Below are 17,290 nucleotides of genomic sequence, written 5' to 3'. Positions count from 1 at the left end.
CGGGTTTGCCTGATGAAAAGAACTCCCTGAAATGTACAACCTGAAGCTGGAAGTGAAAATGCCAAATTACTGTACCAGACAAACTCATGGCAAACGGAACAAAACGTGGGCTGTGGGAAAAAGGTGGCAGTGAACTCGTGGCACTTGACATGGTGGACTTTGGCCTGTTTGATGGCTCCTCGGCGGTGATGCAAAGCAAAGAAGCCCTCAGCCTCTAATTCACTCAGGTCCTTTGTGTCTGTAGGAAGAGAAAAGGGAACAAAGTGAAGTGTTAGAATCCTTCTGTCATACATGGGTAAGATGGTAAAGGACAAGGAACCACCAAGCATTGAGAACTCTAAAACTGTACAATTCTACACCTTCATTATGGTTGGTAAAATACTGAGCTCCTTGTTATAATCATGGAGACTATTATTATGTAATGAGGTTGGTTATTGGTTCAATGCATTCCTCCTAAACTGGGTTGAGCTGAGCTACTACTTTCTCTAAGTTTATAAAACTAGAGAAAAGAACTTTCAAGGAATTTTTAAACCTCTCTTGTTCATTATCAATGATGAGTCAGCAAGAGGGTAAAAAGCATCAATTTTTTTTTTCCTTAAAACACTAGAGAATAATGTGTTTATTGACAGCAGCTAGTGAAATAGTTTAGGTCTCAGGATGTTTTACACAGTAAGTAATTTTTTAAACAGGGTACAGTAGACTAAAGGCAGCTAGCCAGACTTTTGTGTGAGGACAGATACCTCTGGGAAGTTGTTTATGTCTATTTTCTGATGCCAATAAGAAATATAAGTTGCAAACTTACACTGGTCAATGGACAAAAAAAAAATAGTAGGCCATTACAACTTTCAAAAAGTGTGTCAGTAATTGTAGCTAGTAGGAATGCGAGCTGATCATTCACATCAGATTATCAAATTCACATTTATCACAGTCTGGCCTCAAAGAATTGTGGGAAATGGCCTGGGGAGTTACCAACCACACTACTCTTAGATTTGAATGAAAAATTCCCAACAGATTGAAGGATTCTGAGATTGGAGAGTCTTGGGAATCTGGGATGCTCTGGCTGGAGTCAAGACCCAAAGAAAATGGTGACACAAATGTGATTATTAGCATGAGGGAACCATCAGCATGAACAAGAATAACATGGAAACAATAATAACAAAAGCAAACCAATGATCATCACTAAAATAAAGATGGGTTAATGAATAGAACTCCTAAAAGTATACTGTTTTTTAGCTTGAAAGATCCTTAGATTCAATTTCTTTTTGAAAATACAAAAACAATGAGGTTTAGAGAAGACTGTTGTTGTTGTATACCATCAAGTTGGAACTGACCCATAGCTGACCCTCCAGTGGGTTTTCAGAGGCAGTTAATAGCACAAGTGGAGATTGCCCATCTTTCTCCCTCAGGGTAGCTGGTGCATTTGAACCCCGTGCCTTTGAGACTGTAACACAGTTTCTTGCCACTAAGCCACCAGAGAAAATTAGGGGCTCAATTTATTTTACAAATACTAAGTTCATAACTTAAACTAAATTACTTCTGGCTGGGTAGGCGGAAGCAGAAGACTGGCAGTGTGCTTGTTAAAAATGCTTGGGCCAAAGGTCTCTTATTTTCTACTTTCCTAACAACATTCTGGCTAGAAGCACACTGGGCAGACAAAAGTGAAGCCATGTGATAAATACCTCTGTCCCAGGAGCCTGGCCAAGATTCAGAGCACAGTTTAAGAGTAAAGTCTTCTCTAAGGGGGGTCCAAAGGTTTCTTTTATGGCAGTTCCATTCTACAAGATGAAGAGCCTTGCAATGATGGACTAAAGAGTTCCACCAATGAGTCACTGCATGAGGTCAGGCTAATATTTTAAGTCTATGTAACAGGTTATTTTTATTTGGAAGTGAGGTGGAAATAAATAAGGCCTGGGGAATGATGTGATGAATTTAGGGCCACTGAGGTGGTGTACAAATGAAGTGTATAGACCCAGCTACAACTCATGAGTAGTTTATCAGGTTCTTTATTGCTAAGACTTGACTCATCCCTTTTGGTCTAGAGGAAAGAAACACATCCATATACATAACACACACACACACACACACACACACACACACACACACACTTTGGTGCTTAGTCAAGTAAAAGTCACAGCATCCCTATAAAGAATAGATCTGAACCTTGTGCTCTCCTGTGCCATCCTCATCATCTCTGACACACATATGCATGTACACATATGTATATATGTATGTATGAGGTCTGGTGGCTTAGTGGTAAGGAGTTGTGCTGCCCACCCAAAGGCATATGGTTCTAATCCACCAGCTGCTCTATGAAAGAAAAATGTGCAATCACCTCCAGTGTGTTTTACTGCCTCTAAATGTCTGCTGGAGGGTCAATTATGAGTCTGTTCTGACCCAATGGCACACCACTACCTCAACAATAACAACAACAATATATATCAATTGATCTATATTTATGTCTATCCAACTACCTACCTGCCAAGAAAGTGAGTATTGAGGACAGAGGTGTTTATCACATGGCTTCACTTTTGTCTGCCCAGTGTGCTTTTAGCCAGAATGTTGTAAGGAAAGCAGAAAATAAGAGACCTTTGGCCCAAGCAAAAATGTAGATAAACGTAAAAGTTCCGTGAAAGAGAGGAAGCCGCTCCAGGAGTTTGACAGACATAGTGACTGTAACGATGGGTTTGAGCATGGTAGATATCATTGAAGGTGATGCAGGATAGGGCAAGATTCAGATCTGTTCACAGGATCACTAGGAGTCACAGTCGACTTGTCAACACCCAGCAATACACATACTGTGAGATATAAAAATGTACCCACCCACAGTAGACGAAAGCACCCACCCACAGTTATCAAGTGACTTTTCACTCACAGTGACTCTCCATTAGATTCCCAAGGCTGCAAGTCTTTACAGGAGGAAATGGCCTGCTTTTCTCCTGTAGAATGACTGTGGATTTGAACTGCTAATCTTTCAGTTTCCAACTTGAAACATACTATGTCATGAGGACTCCTTATATTAGCACTTGGATAACAGATTAAAATAATACTTTAAATCTGAGTTATCAGGAAGTGTTAGAAAGGAATTTATTTCTTTGTTCTTTTCTCTGATTTCTTTTTCATTCACCTATTCCTAACATTATAAGAAAGTGTATGTATAAACATACACAATCTATTTTATTCCTTTGGTATAGATTGTATTTATTTCTGAAACAACTTGTTGTTGTGATTATTTATTGGCCTGAATAAATTCATGGATTTTTCTGAGTGATTATCAGTTTTATGGGAAGGGTTCCTAATCGATTTCTTTAGTCTGATCTCTCAGTTGTCCATCAAGCTACAAATGTTTCCTACTCAGTTATGAGCAAATTTTCATTCTAGATATCTTAAAGAAACATGAGACATTATCCCTAACCTTTGAGCAGCTAGCAGTTAAGTCAGAGAGACATGGCAAATCTACAAAGAACAGTTAACTCTAAGGGCCAATATATGACTACATGACTGTGACTAGAGATATGTTTACCTATATATATATTTTTTTGAAACTGTAAAAGAAATTGCAAAACAGACTAGTTATAGACAATAGAAAAATAAAGAGAAAACTTGAATAGTATGCCATCAGGAAAGGATGTCTGCAGTCGAGACTGACTCAGAGATGTCAAGGGAACTGAACAGTAAGAAACAGGAACTTATTTTGAGTATTTGTAATCTTAGAGAAAGTAGTTTCAGTAGATTAATAGAGATATAAGCCATAGATGTGGGATTTGAGAACTGAGAGTGTAGTCAAGAAGACTAATGAATATAAACTATTTTTATTTGCTCTTGTGTCAGTGTGCAACTTATAGTGACTCTAAGCACAACAGAACAAAATGCTCTCCAGTCCTGCACCACAGCCATGATCAGTTAAATCAGACCACTGTAATCGACATGGTTTCCTTTGGCTGATCTCTTTGGATGTTCAAAGAAACAGAAGAAATAAAAACACATGGAAGTAAACAGATTAAATATAAATTTTAAAAACTGGAGATGATGGCTTATATCTGGCCATATTATATCCTTATATATGAAAGGAAATCAAAGGGTGGAGTGAGCTGAAGATGCCAGAAAGAAATCAGAATTGATGGAGCAGAGCCTCTATGGATGATAAGCCTGAAATTTAGAAAGGGAGCGGTACTCTCTCAGGCAGAAAAGAAGAAGGAACAGAATGTGTCTGAAGTGCTTGAGCAAACTGTCAGATGGCAACGGTTTCTGCGAAGAATACTGGGACACAGTCTACTTCCAAGTGCCAGAGTAGAACATACCCTCAGTAAACAACTAGGATGGAGATATTTGAAACAACCATCATATGGATATCAAAATGTAATTAAAGAGATTCTTAAGTGCCACTGTGTTTCCAAACCAACAGTCTGCAAGCATTCATTAAGTACCTCCTATGTACCTAGTTCACAGCCTGGACAGGATTTCCAGAGATGAATAAGATGATTTTTTTTGCATAGAGTTTAGAGCCAGACAAAAAGGCAGTTCATGAGTTAATGTCAGACAGAAGCATCAAAAGATGTTATGGGGTCACAGAGATGAGGAAACAGTACCAGTTAAAGCAGGTATGGGTGAGTAGAGGTGCAGAAGAGAAAGGAAAAAAATGGAGATGATAGATAGTAGCAGAGGCGATTACTGACCTAAGTTCTGAAGGATAAATATTTCCTACCAATGTGTGGTGCAAGGAACCCAGGTAGTATAGAGGTTAAGAGCTCATCTGCTAATCGATAAATTGGCAATTAAAATTCACCAGTTGCTTTATGGAAGAAAGATGTTGCAGTCTGCTTCAGTAAAGACCATATAGCCTTAGAGATCTATGAAGCAGTTCTACTCATGTAGGGTTTCTATGAGTTGGAAACAACCAAACAACATATAAGAACAAAAAACAAAGTGTGGTGTGACTTGGTTTAAAATGGTTACACGTTGATTTGTTAATGTAAAGATCTGTGGGTTAAACCTACTAGCAGTTCCACAAGAGAAAGCTGATGAGCTCTTGGAAAGCTCACAGCCGGCCCTCAGATGAAAGGGAAGAAACTGTCATGATGGCACCCGACAGGAACAACATGATGGAAAGGACAGAGTGGGGAAAAGCCAAGGTGTGTTCATGAAAGGGAGGAGAATGAGCAGAAATTTTCTCAGGATGTGTGTGTAGGTCCTGAAGAGTTAGGTAATGTTTATCTGTGGAGTATGAAACAGAAAAGGTAAATAGTAAACAAATGATGACAGGAGGTGAGTCAGTATCAGGTCAGTTTGAACATTTTCCTGTGGATGAACTGCAAATATTAAAAGGCTTTCGGCAGATTTCCGGACTCATAGGGAAGCAGCCTCCTGTTGTAGTTGCACTGGTGTTGTGTTTAGTTCATTCCAGTAGTATGTAGTTACATGAGTGGAGCAAATAGTAATAATGATGCAAGCAGTGTACAAAATGAGAAATTAAAAATACATTATCATGTGTAGTAATAATTATTTGTGAATTATTTTTTCAAAGCAAGGATATTGAAAGTGAAAGTGTTTCCCCTCACTACCTGCAAGGAACATCAACCGTCATGCTTGGCAGGGTGGAGGGTGAGCAGACGAGAGAGGGAACCCCAATGAGACGGACTGACACAACAATGTGCTCAAACGTGCCAGAGATGAGGACAAAGAGGAGGAGGACAGGTGAGGGTTCAGATGTGCTGTACACTGGGTCGCTACGAGTTGTACTTTATTTGATGGCACCTAACACAACAAGCACTTGCATTCTGATGAAAAGCTTTTTGAAATTTACATTGGGCCATTTTCTTCCCCACCCCTAAGTTAAGCCTCATTTTCTTTTTTCAAATTATTTTTTATTATTATTTGAGTGAAAATTTACAAAGCAAATTATTTTTTCATTCAATCATCCATACATCTTTTATTCTAGAACATTTATTTCAATAACCACAGTGTAATCACTTTTCCCACTTCCTTCCTGTATTGCTGACTTCCATTAACCTTTCTATATCTCTTTGCGTCTTTATGAATAATAATGTTTGATTCATTCTAATGGCACTCATGTTTATATATTTCCTTCCCCATACACAAACACACATACATACAATGAAAGAACTAACAAGCTGTTACAGGCACTAAACATAGTATGCTTGTAAATAGACCTTCTCTGACAGGGAACCAAAACTCTTTAGCAATGCTTCTATTTTATTTCCATATCCTTCCTTGTTCTTAAAAGGATATGAGTCATTTGAAATTAGTTTCAAGTCTTCATTTATTTCTTATGCATTTTGTTACCTCCTTATAACTAGTTTATATGATACCTTATTCAAGCACATCATTTATCCACATACAGGACATATACATGTGGCTTTACTGGGGAAGGAGATGCACTGTCAACCTAAACACAGGGTGTTTGAATCTATTAGCTGCTTTGCAGGAGGAAGATGGGTGAGTCCTCCTGTGTGATTTACAGGCTCTGGAAACCCACTGGAGGGTCAGTTATGAGTCAGTTCCAACTTGAAAGCACGTAACAACAACATATTTAAATAGAGCCTTCTCTACTGACATTGAATTCCCCACACTAAAATATAGATTATAACAATATTGAGCATATGGATGCATATAACTTAAAAGAAAATAATGCTCTACACATTTTTTACTTCACTGTTTACTGAGCCCAGATCTTGTATTTTCAATTCATACTCTGAGCACCACTGGCAATTTTAAGAAAATTTCTTGTGCTTTCCATTTGTTTTTGGTAACTTCTATGATGTTGCAGAAATCAAATAAATTACAAATGAGAAGGGATGTGCCCTCCTCACCCCCAAACAGGAAGAAGAAATGTCACTTGCCACTCATTTCCAGAAAGTATCTTGCGTTCATTAGCATTCGGCCTTGAGGTTTCAGTTCTAACTGGTTGAGAGAAGGAAAGAAAGATGAATCAGAATGTGAAATGAGTGCTGAGTTTAATCACCTAAAAACTAGTTTGTTTGGAGATTTCAACCCAAAATCTCATTATTCCTCTCTTTTTCTTTACTCATATATTCTCTGTTGTCAGCACCAGCACCGTGACCTCGAATATAATCCTTTCTTTAATTTTGATACACCTCAGCAAATTACAAGATCTGCTTGAAGCTCAAACTTGCATAGGGTGTAAAGAAAACAGTAACACAGATTCTATCCCCTGTCGTGTTCTGTTCTTACGATTTGAATACATACAGCAGGGCACACCTACATCTCATAACAATAAAAGAATGATAGACATTTAAACTTGGGGAAAGTGGGATTTTGAAAAAAACATAAATTCTGCTGTGTCATCATAGCAGTCTCTTTCCTTTCATTTAGGGTGCTTCCAGGTCAATCAGGGGATTAAATAGGACTGGTCTTCCCTCTACCCCCACCCTTATAAGGAGTGATTGTTTTCTTAGGAAGTGCTCATCTACTGCTGTAGATTTTCATTAGAATGAGCTGAGGACGGCTCAAAAATATATTTCAGCATGATATTTAGAACTGGCCAGAATAAACTGACATTGTAAGAGCCAGGTGGGATATAATGGTATGTGAAACAGGAGAAATAGAGGAAATCTAAGACACTTATATCAGTAATATCCTAAACCATAAAACTGTATAACATTAGTACACTGAAGAGAACAGGGAAGAAGGGGAATTGAGTAATTTTTCCTAATTATATCCATGACTTAACAAGAATAATATAAATTAAGAAGAAGCAATATGTTGTCACAATACAAACAGTTGAAGCATTGGGAAAAGCAGGAGGCAAATCTCAGAGCTGTTTAGAAACAGTACAGTGTGTATGGCAGTGAGAGACATAGCTGAGAAAAAGTACTTTAAAAAATAGAGAAATGAATTTTAAGACAGCAGATTTCACTAGATGCAAGGAGAAATATAGCTCCTCGACAATATTTTAACTTTTAAACATTAAAAAAATAAAATGGAAATAATAACAGAAAAGATCTAGGAAAAATGAAAAAAATGGTAACTGGCTAAATGCAAATTGATATTTTTTTTTTAAGATCTAAGCATGGTTTTATTTGCCACCTTTGTATATTTATCTTTAAGGACTATATTTGTGCAACAAAGTTGAGTATATTTCTATACAAATCACTGGCTTTTTTCTCTTTTTGTTTGCGGTCAAATATTAAACTGACATAAACATCAAATTTTAGGCCCACATCACATGCATTGTGAAAATTGTTACTTGGTTACTTGAACATTTTTGAGTGGATTACTTAGAAATCTGAGTCATAGAAAGTAAAGAGTGGAAGGGTTAGTTAACCTCTAAGAAATCTGAAGTGTGAACATGAATACATAGGCCTTTAGTAGAAGTGACATGAAATTAAAAAAATGTTTCCTAAGTCTGAGATTACATAAAGGAAATTTATTGATAAATTTTTCTTCCATATCAGTGCCTCAAGAATTCTTATCACCAATTTTGATTCTAAAAAAAACAACAACAAAACACATAAGAAGAAAGAACTTTGTTTTTTCCTTCAACATTTATAAACATTTGTTATTGAAACTTAATAATCTAAGTTTTTAGAAACAGCATTGGTAATTGTGTATGAAGAGCTTGTACTAAGTAAGCAAAGTGAACACACGGAAGCTGGAAAACTTAGAGAGAGAGGTCGACAAAGTAGAATAGACAAGATCAAGCTTTAATTATTAGTTTTGCTTTCTCTCATATTCTGATTTCTTGATAAGTAGACAGCAAGTTTCAAGTTAGGAAAACTTGTCCATAGACTACACTATGTCCATGATGAGTAATCACTGCCACTAGCAAACCACTAATGGCTAGGTAGGGACCTCTGGTGACGCAGTGCGTTGCACTGCCAATGCAAAGGCACTCAGTTTGAATCTGCCAGCTACTCGTCAGAAGAAAGCTGAGCAATCTCCTCTCCTGCAATTTACTGACTCTGAAATCCTCTTGAAGGATCAGCTCTGAGTTGGTTCTGGCTCGAGGCAGTCCATAACAATGATGACTAAGTGGTGGGGACTGTTTACTCAAGATTAGTGTTATCTTACCATTAGAGTAATACTGGAATGTGGAATGAATCTTCAGCATACACAATGCTTATCATTGAACGTTATATGTACTTTAAGTAAAATACAGCTATTTACCCATATTTCTGTCTTCCCATTATTCTTCCTGCATCTCTCAGCCAAGGAGTAGAGTTCGACGGTAGTTTCAGATATGAGGTCCACATTTTTGCCCTTCACAATGATTTGCATTACTCTCCCTTTGTTGATATGGGCATCAAAAGTGCTGTCCCACGGAGGGTACATGGTCGGCTTTTTCTGAACATACATCTGCCCATTCTCTGTGAACAGAAAGATATTTTTCTCATTCCTCCATTAGCCAGTTATGGAAAATAATCACATTTAATTGAAGAATGGTAACCATTTCCTCTGCTCTCTAGGGCAGATCATTCTGTTGGGAGGACAAACATAATAAATATGTAAAACAATCAATTTACTTGGCTCCACAGTCAACACTCTTGGTAACAGCAGCTAGGAAATCAGGAGATGAACTGTATTGGGAAAGTCAGCTGTGAGGGACTTCTCAAGAGTACTGAAGTGCAACGACATCAGGCTGGAGACTAAGGTGCACCTGATTCAGGCTATAGTCTTTGCAATTACGTGCTATGCATTGGAGAGTTGGACAGTGAATAGGGATGATAGAAAGAGAATTGATGCCTTTGAGCTGTGGTGCTGGAGAAGAGTGTTGAATATACCATGGACTGCTAGGAGAACAAACAGGTTTGTCCTGGAGAGGGTGAAGCCAGAATGTTCCCCGGAGTCAAGGATTCTGAAGCTTCATCTGACATACTTTGGGTATGTTGCAAGGAGGAACTGGTCATTGGAAAGGGACATCATGCTTGGGAGAGTAGAGACCGGCGCAGGAGAGGAAGACCCTCAATGAGATGGATTGATTCTGTGAGTGGAGTGGTGGGAATGAATGTGTTTGAGACGGTGAGGTTGGCACAGGATAGAACGGCGTTTAGGGCTCTTGTACATAGGGTTGCTATGAGTTGCAAAGAACTTGATGGCACATAATAACAACAACAACAACAACAAAACAATCAGAGATAATATAGGGCAGAAGGAGAAAGACCCTTTTCCTGTTTAACAATCATTTCACTGAGTTTCAACCCTTAAGCAAATAAGTAAATAGGTCCCTGGGAATTAAGTATATAATGACTTGAGTACTATAAAACATACATTCCATTCTTTACGTGTTTGAAACTTTCATGTCTTTTAAGAAATTTTCATGTCTTTTTAAGGTCCTTTTCAGAAGGTTCAGAATGAGTTCTGTTGGTCTAGTTGGATTTGCCAACCCAAAGGCATGTGGTTCAAAGCCACCAGTTACTCTATAGAAGAAAGAAGGGCAAACCTCTTCCCATGTGACATATGTTGTTGTAGTATACCGTCGAGTCGGAACTGATCTGTAGCTGACCCTCCTGTGAATGTTTCTGCTCAGTAACTAATGGTCGTAACTCTGACAGCCTATGGGGTAAGCAGTTGTGCTGCCAATCCAAAGGCAGGCAGTTTGAATCCACCTGTTGCTCTACAGGAGAAAATTGGACAATCTCCTCTTGTGATATCTATAGCCTCTGAAAACCAGTTGGAGAGTCTATGAGTCATTTCTGATTTGACAGCACAAAACAACAACCAAAACAGTTACTATTCATTAATTGATGCAGTTAGTAAATAGGGAGATGCAGATTTGCATGTATGGAAATGTAGGAAGGTAGAGGCATCATCATCATCGTAACTTCAAGCAGGATTATTTTAAAGGAGAACCTTCCTAAAGACCACTGGCAACTAAGAAAGTTTATTATTTAACAAGATTAAATAGTTTATCTTTTATCCACACTGAATTACTCTTTAATCATATCAGAAGCAGACAACTATTGCTATATTTCAGGGTTTGTTTCTTATGATAGCAAGCCTTTTAAATGGCATATTTAGAAATTGAGATTTGCTGTTAAAGCAAAAGGGAGAAATCTCTTTGAAACAAGGAAATAAAGCAGAGTATGCTGTTAATCATAAGACCTGGCTTGAGATCTGTCCTCCAGAGGTGCCTCAGAACAAAGGCCTGGTAATCAGCTTCCCATAAATCAGCCCCAGAAAACTTTATGGACACAGGTCTTCTCTGGCACACAAGAGCTGTCATGACTGAGAGCTGACCTGACAACTGGTTTCCTTTTGCTTTCATTTAACTCCTGAAGACATGGAGATGGAGACACTTGCCATTTCATTTGTCATTCCCCCATCCTCCACCTTGAAACTAAAATAGAATGTGCATTGAGCATTTGCTACATTTTATATTGTGTGAGTGTATAAGAATTCAAGAAGCTGAAACTTCATATATTAAGTAAGCTTGAATATGATCGGTGTGTGTTATGTGACACCACACTACATGGTTAAGGACGGATTGTTGTTGTTATAGGCTGACAGCTCAGAAGTGACTCCCAGCTGACCCTGCAGAAGAATGTCAGAGGCTTTAAATAGCACAGGAGGAGACTGCCCGTCTTTCTCCCACCAAGCAGCTGGCAGATTTGAACCACATGCCTTTGGGTTTTGGCAGCACAACTCCTTGTCCTTAGGCCACCAAGGAAAGACTGATGATTTGAGTAAAAACAATTCTAATCACAACGTGAGCTTTTTTAAAACAGATGGCAATATCAATATAACACCTACACATCAGTGCAAGTTTTTCACAGCCTGAGGAAAAATTACCTAGAACAAAGACAATAATAACCGTTTCACCTCCTCAGATTCACAGCTTCTCGTTCTTATAATTCCTTTCACCACATAACTTTCATATCTCAAAGGACACAAATTGCCACTCTGCACCATTTTTCACCCTTTCATTCCCTCAGTTTATAATCACTTCAAAACAAAATCTGAGCTCTGAATCTTGTGTCCCTATAGTCATTTGGCCCTTTCCACAACCTCATAAGTTGATGATCCTGAGTCCTGTTTGCCTCCTTCACTGACTCACTCTGGGAAACACAGCCTCCTACTCCCAAGACTGAGATGTGCTTCAATTCTATGGAAGTTTTCTCTGAACAAAATGAAAATGTGATGGTCTCTTTTCAGACCAAACCTAAACAAAAAATCTCCAACCCTCTCAAAACCTCACAGTCTAACCTTTTGGGAAAAACTAACTTTTCTTTCTTTCTTTTTTCCCCCCTGACAACATCTGTTGATCCACATGGCTGATTAGACCAAGTTCAATCACAAGGTCAAAAAAAAAGAAAGGAAGAGAAGGGGGAGGAAAAAAAGTATCTCAGGAGGCAAATGTCAGTGAGACTGGTGGTTGTAAAGAAAACTGGATCCAGGAGGCCCATTAAGTTAAAGCTGTTTAAAAAAACTCAGACATTTTACACTTCAAAGATCTCAGTGACATCTGAATGGTTTTAGATCAGGAGCAAGTGGCATTCTCCTTTCTAACTGAACAGAAGAAAAAATCTAGGCAGAACGGAAATGATAATAATTGAGTCGGTCTCTTCAGCTTTGATCCAATCTATGTTGCATAGAAGGCTGAGGTCCTCCAGGAAGCAAAATGTCTCAAGGGGAAAAAAGTAAACACAGTAGGATTCTGAATCTAGAAATTCTGAGCTATAATGACCTATCTGGAGGTCCTCAAATATACTGAATTTCTCTCGGGTCTGTAAATGCTCCCTCTTTAGAGTTCTTTTTGTTGTTGTCGTTAGGTGCCACTGAGCTGACTATGGCTCATGCAGACCCTATGACCAACGGACAGGAACCTTGTGCTATCCTGTGTCATCCTCATGATATCTGCTATGCTCGAGTCCACTGTTACAGTCACAGTCATTGTGTGAATGCATCTCCTTGAGTCCTCTCCCAGCATGATGCCTTTTTCCTTCTTGACAACACACTCAAAGTATAATGAGACAAATTCTCACTGTCTTTGCCTCTAAGGAGCGTCCTTGTTTGCACTTCCTCTAAGATAGATGTGTTTATTCTTTTGGCAGTCTATTCTATATTCTTCACAAACACCATAATTTAAAGACATCACTTTTTCAAGCTTCCTTACTCAAGAAATCCTTTCTATGACTATATTATGCAGCTGATACAATCTTGCTTGTTGAAACTGAGGTGGTTGTTGTTATGTGCCTTCGAGTCACTTGCGACTCAGCGATCCTATGTACAACAGCCCTAAATCCTGCTCTATCCCGAGCCAATCTCACTGTCTCTGACACACCCATCCCAATTACCCCAGTCCACCTGAATCAATCCACCTCATAGAGGGTCCTCCCCTTCTGCATTGTCTCTCCACCCTCCCAAGCATGATGTCCCTCTCCAATGACCTGTCCCTCCTTACATATCCAAAGTATGTCAGACAAAGCCCCAGAATCCTTGCCTCCAAGGAGCAGCCTGGTTTAACACTCTCCAGGATGACTCTGTTTGTTTTCTTGGCAGTTCAGGGTACATTCAATACTCTTCTCCAGCACCACAGCTCAAAGGCATCAATTCTCCTTCTATCCTCCTTAGTCATTGTCCAACTCTCTGATGCATAACAAGTGACTACAAAGACCATAGCCTGTATCAGACACATCTTAGTCTCCAGAGTGACACCATTGCTCTTCAGTACCCTGTAGCAGACTTTCTCATCGCAATACTTTTTTTGACTTCCTGGCTACTGGTGCCAAGAGTGTTGACTGTGGAGCCAAGTAGACTAAAGTTGAAACTGAGGAGGGCCTGAAATATTTGATGCAGAGAGTCAAGGACAGTAGTCTGCAATATGGATTGAAGCTCAACATCAAGAAAACAAAGATTCTCACCACAAGGCCAATTGGCAGCATGATAGCTGGAAAAGAGATTGAGATTGGTAATAGTTAGAGGCTTTCAGTTCCACAATCAACATTCTTGGCACCAGCAGTCAAGAAATCAAAAGATGAATTACATTAGGAAAATCTGCTGTCACGGACCTCTCCAGAGTGCTGAAGAGCAACTATATCAGCCTAGAGACTAAGGTGTGCCTGATCTAAGCCAAGGCCTTCACAATTAATTGCTATGTATCAGAGAGCTAGACAGTGACCAAAAAAAAAAAAAGACAAAATAAAAACTGATGCCTCCAGGTTGTGGTGCTGGAGGGGAGTACTGAATATATCATTCACTGTCAAGAGAACAAACAGGTATGTCCAGGAGAGGGAGAAACCAAGCTGCTCCTTGGAGGCAAGGATTTTGAAGCTCTGTCTCATATAATTTGGGCATGTTGCCAGGAAATACCATTCTTTGGAGAAAGATATCATGCTTGGAAGGGTAGGAGACAGCACAGAAGGGGAAAACCATGGATGAGATGGATTGACAGTAACTATGACAATGAGAGTAGCTGTGTCTGAGACAGTGAGATTGTTTTAGGATAGAGCTAAGTTTAGAGATATTGTGCACAGAGTCGCTATGACTCTTCATTGACTTGACAGCACATAACAACAAACAACAACTACATTATAAAAAGTAACGAGATTCCACAGCATCAATGGTTAAGCATTCTCTTATTAACTGAAAGGCTGGAGGTTCAAATCTCCTGAAGCACATTGGGTTAAAAAGGGCTAGTCATCTGCTTTCAAAGGGTAACAACCACAAAACTCCTAAATGGAGTCAATGTGAGTTGGAACTGACTAGATGATAATGGCTTGTGGTTTTATTTTCTTTAAATATAGGAAAGCGTATACTTTACCACTGCTAATCTTTCTCTCTTGTCCTTTTTTTTTAACTTTATGGAGCTTATAAAAATATATATATATAATTTTCCCCCTTTGCCTGTCTTTCTCTGCTAGAATATAAACACTAAAGGGAAAAGAGCTTTTCTTTTCCTTCTTATTAAAAAGCCAACCTATTACTCTAGGCCCTGTACACTCCCAACAGGCTTTCATAAATACGTTTTATTTGAAGGGACTCTGGTAGCTCCTGTAGTTACTCCAAACCCTTACCAGTGGAAAAAAGTTCTGTACTGAGTATTTGGTAAAATAGTTTAGTCATGAAGAAATGAGGTCCTGATACAGTCTATACTCTGCATGCACCCTGAACATATTATGCAGAGTGGAAGAACAGTCACAAAAGAATAAGCATTGTACAGTCCCACTCATATGGAATATCTAGACTAGGCAAGTGTATGGAGACCAAAGCTTACAGGCCACGAGCAAGAGAGGGGGGAAATAAGGAGTTATTGCATAGGGGGCATTGGCCCTCTGTTGGGAGTAACAGTGTAACTTGGAAAGGACATGTCTGATGGCTGAACAACATGATGAGCATAATATCACTGAACATATACATGTGGAGATGGCTGAAATGTCAAATATTTTGTTTCATATATATTTGCAAAAAAAAAAAAAAGATATCATGCAGAGGGATGGAGCATACAGAATGAAAACCAGTCCAAAAGATGTGGAGACATTTCTGACACAACAGGATTATTTTAACAGAGTTTCCCAAGCCCTTACAAGGAGTCTTGGATGACTATCATTTTCCCTCAACCTATACTCTGCTTTAACTGTTCAAATTTGGGGAAACTTGGCTAATCTTTCCTTCACTTGGGGTCTCAGTTGTTTCTAAGTGCTGATCAGTCAAGTATGACACATAGCGACCTAAGGAACAACAGATTTGAATCTTGTCCTGTCCTGTACCATTCTCATCATCTCTGACAAATTTGCGTCCACTGTTGTTGTCACTGTGTCAATCCATCTCATTGAAAGTTTTCCTCTCTTTCACTGAAGCAGGAGTGGCATCCACTTCCTAAATAACATGCCTCTGGAAACTCTATGAACTTTGATAAATGTTGATAGTTGTAGAGGGGCTTCAGAACTTTGTTCATAGGGTCACTATGAATCACGCAATCAACGACAACAACAACAACTCCTTTTCAAGCATGATATCTGTTTCCAAAGAATAGCCTCTCTTAGCAACATGCACAAAGTACAAGAGAGAAAGCTTCCCCATCTTTGCTTCCAAGGAACACACTCGCTACCCTTTCCCTAAGACGTATCTGTTCTTTTGGCAATCTATGGGATATTCAGTATTTTTTCCTAACATAACAAATAAAATGCATCAATTCTTTTTCTGTCATCCTTATTCACTCTCTAGCTCTTGGATGCCTGAATCAGGTACACCTAAACATAATTGCTTTTCAGTATTTTGGAGAGGTTCCTGACAGCAGGTTTGCTCAATGCAATACATTTCCTTTCTTCCTGACTACTGATCCAAAGTGTTGAGATCCAAGCAAGATGAAATCATTGACAACTTAAATGTTGCCTTGCAAACAAAGACTCTGCAAGTATTCATAAGTATTAAGAAAGGATACATCTCTGACACACACCTTTCCTGGTTTTAAACCATAGAGTGTTCCCTTTCTCTGGGTGGACATCTTCTTGGTCTGGGTATAGCTTTCACATGAATACAATGAAGCGTTCCAGGATTCCCACTTGTCTCAATGTTAGCCATAGTTTGTTATGATCCACACAGTCAAACACCTTTGCATAGTCAGTAAAACACAAAGATATATTCTTCTGGTATTCTTTGCTTTTAGCCAGAATCCATTTGACATCCACAATTAAATCTCTGATGCCACAGCCTCTTCTAAACCCCACTTGAAGTACTAGCAGTTCCCTGTCAATGTACTATTCTAGGTGGCTTTGGATGATCTTCAGCAATATTAGCTTGTATGTAATATTAATGATATTGTTAAATATTTTCCACATTCTGTTGAGTCACCTTTCTTGGGAATGGGAACAAATGTGAATCTCTTTCAGTCAACTGGCCAGGCAGCTGTCCTTCACATTTCCTGGCATAGATGGGTGAGCTCTGGTGGTCTTGTTGTTATGTGCTATTAAGTCTTGTGACTCACAACAACCCTATGTACAATAGCTCTGAAGTCAGCTTTATCTTGAGCCAATTTCATTGTCTCTGACATACATACTCTCATTATCTCAGTCACTGAGTAAATCTGTTTTATTCAGGGTCTTCCTCTGAGGTTGCTGGCCCCTCAACCTTCCAAGCATGCTGTCCTTCTCCAAAGACAGGTCCGTCCTGGCAACATGCCCAAAGTAATGAGACAGAACTTAAAAATCCTTGCCTCCAAGGAGTAGCCTGGTTTCACCCTTTTCAGGACAGAGCTGTTTGTTCTTTTAGTAGAATATGGAATGTTCAATATTCAGAACCATAACTCAAAGGCATTAATTCTTCTTCTATCATCCTTAATCATTGTTCAGCTCTTTGATGCACAGCAAGTAATTGT

At 38.9% G+C, this 17,290-nt stretch overlaps 1 protein-coding gene across 3 annotated transcripts in view; it reads right to left on the bottom strand.

Annotated features, from left to right (window-relative positions):
* PRKCQ (protein kinase C, theta) overlaps positions 1-17,290 on the bottom strand; it is a 121,071-nt gene that overhangs the window by 102,347 nt on the left and 1,434 nt on the right. For 2 of the 3 annotated variants that reach the window (XM_006891858.1, XM_006891859.1), the window contains exons 2-4: positions 9,145-9,344; positions 6,858-6,918; positions 76-238 (exon numbers count right to left, since the gene is read on the bottom strand). In XM_006891858.1, coding sequence (XP_006891920.1) covers positions 76-238; positions 6,858-6,918; positions 9,145-9,344 — 424 coding nt within the window. The remainder of the gene's footprint in view (positions 1-75; positions 239-6,857; positions 6,919-9,144; positions 9,345-17,290) is intronic. The other variant, XM_006891860.1, reaches the window with a different exon arrangement.

The sequence above is a fragment of the Elephantulus edwardii genome, unplaced genomic scaffold (genome assembly GCF_000299155.1).
Source record: "Elephantulus edwardii isolate Elephantulus edwardi_28Jun2011 unplaced genomic scaffold, EleEdw1.0 scaffold00105, whole genome shotgun sequence".
Taxonomy (NCBI): Eukaryota; Metazoa; Chordata; class Mammalia; order Macroscelidea; family Macroscelididae; genus Elephantulus; species Elephantulus edwardii.
This window is presented reverse-complemented; position numbering and strand designations above follow the sequence as displayed.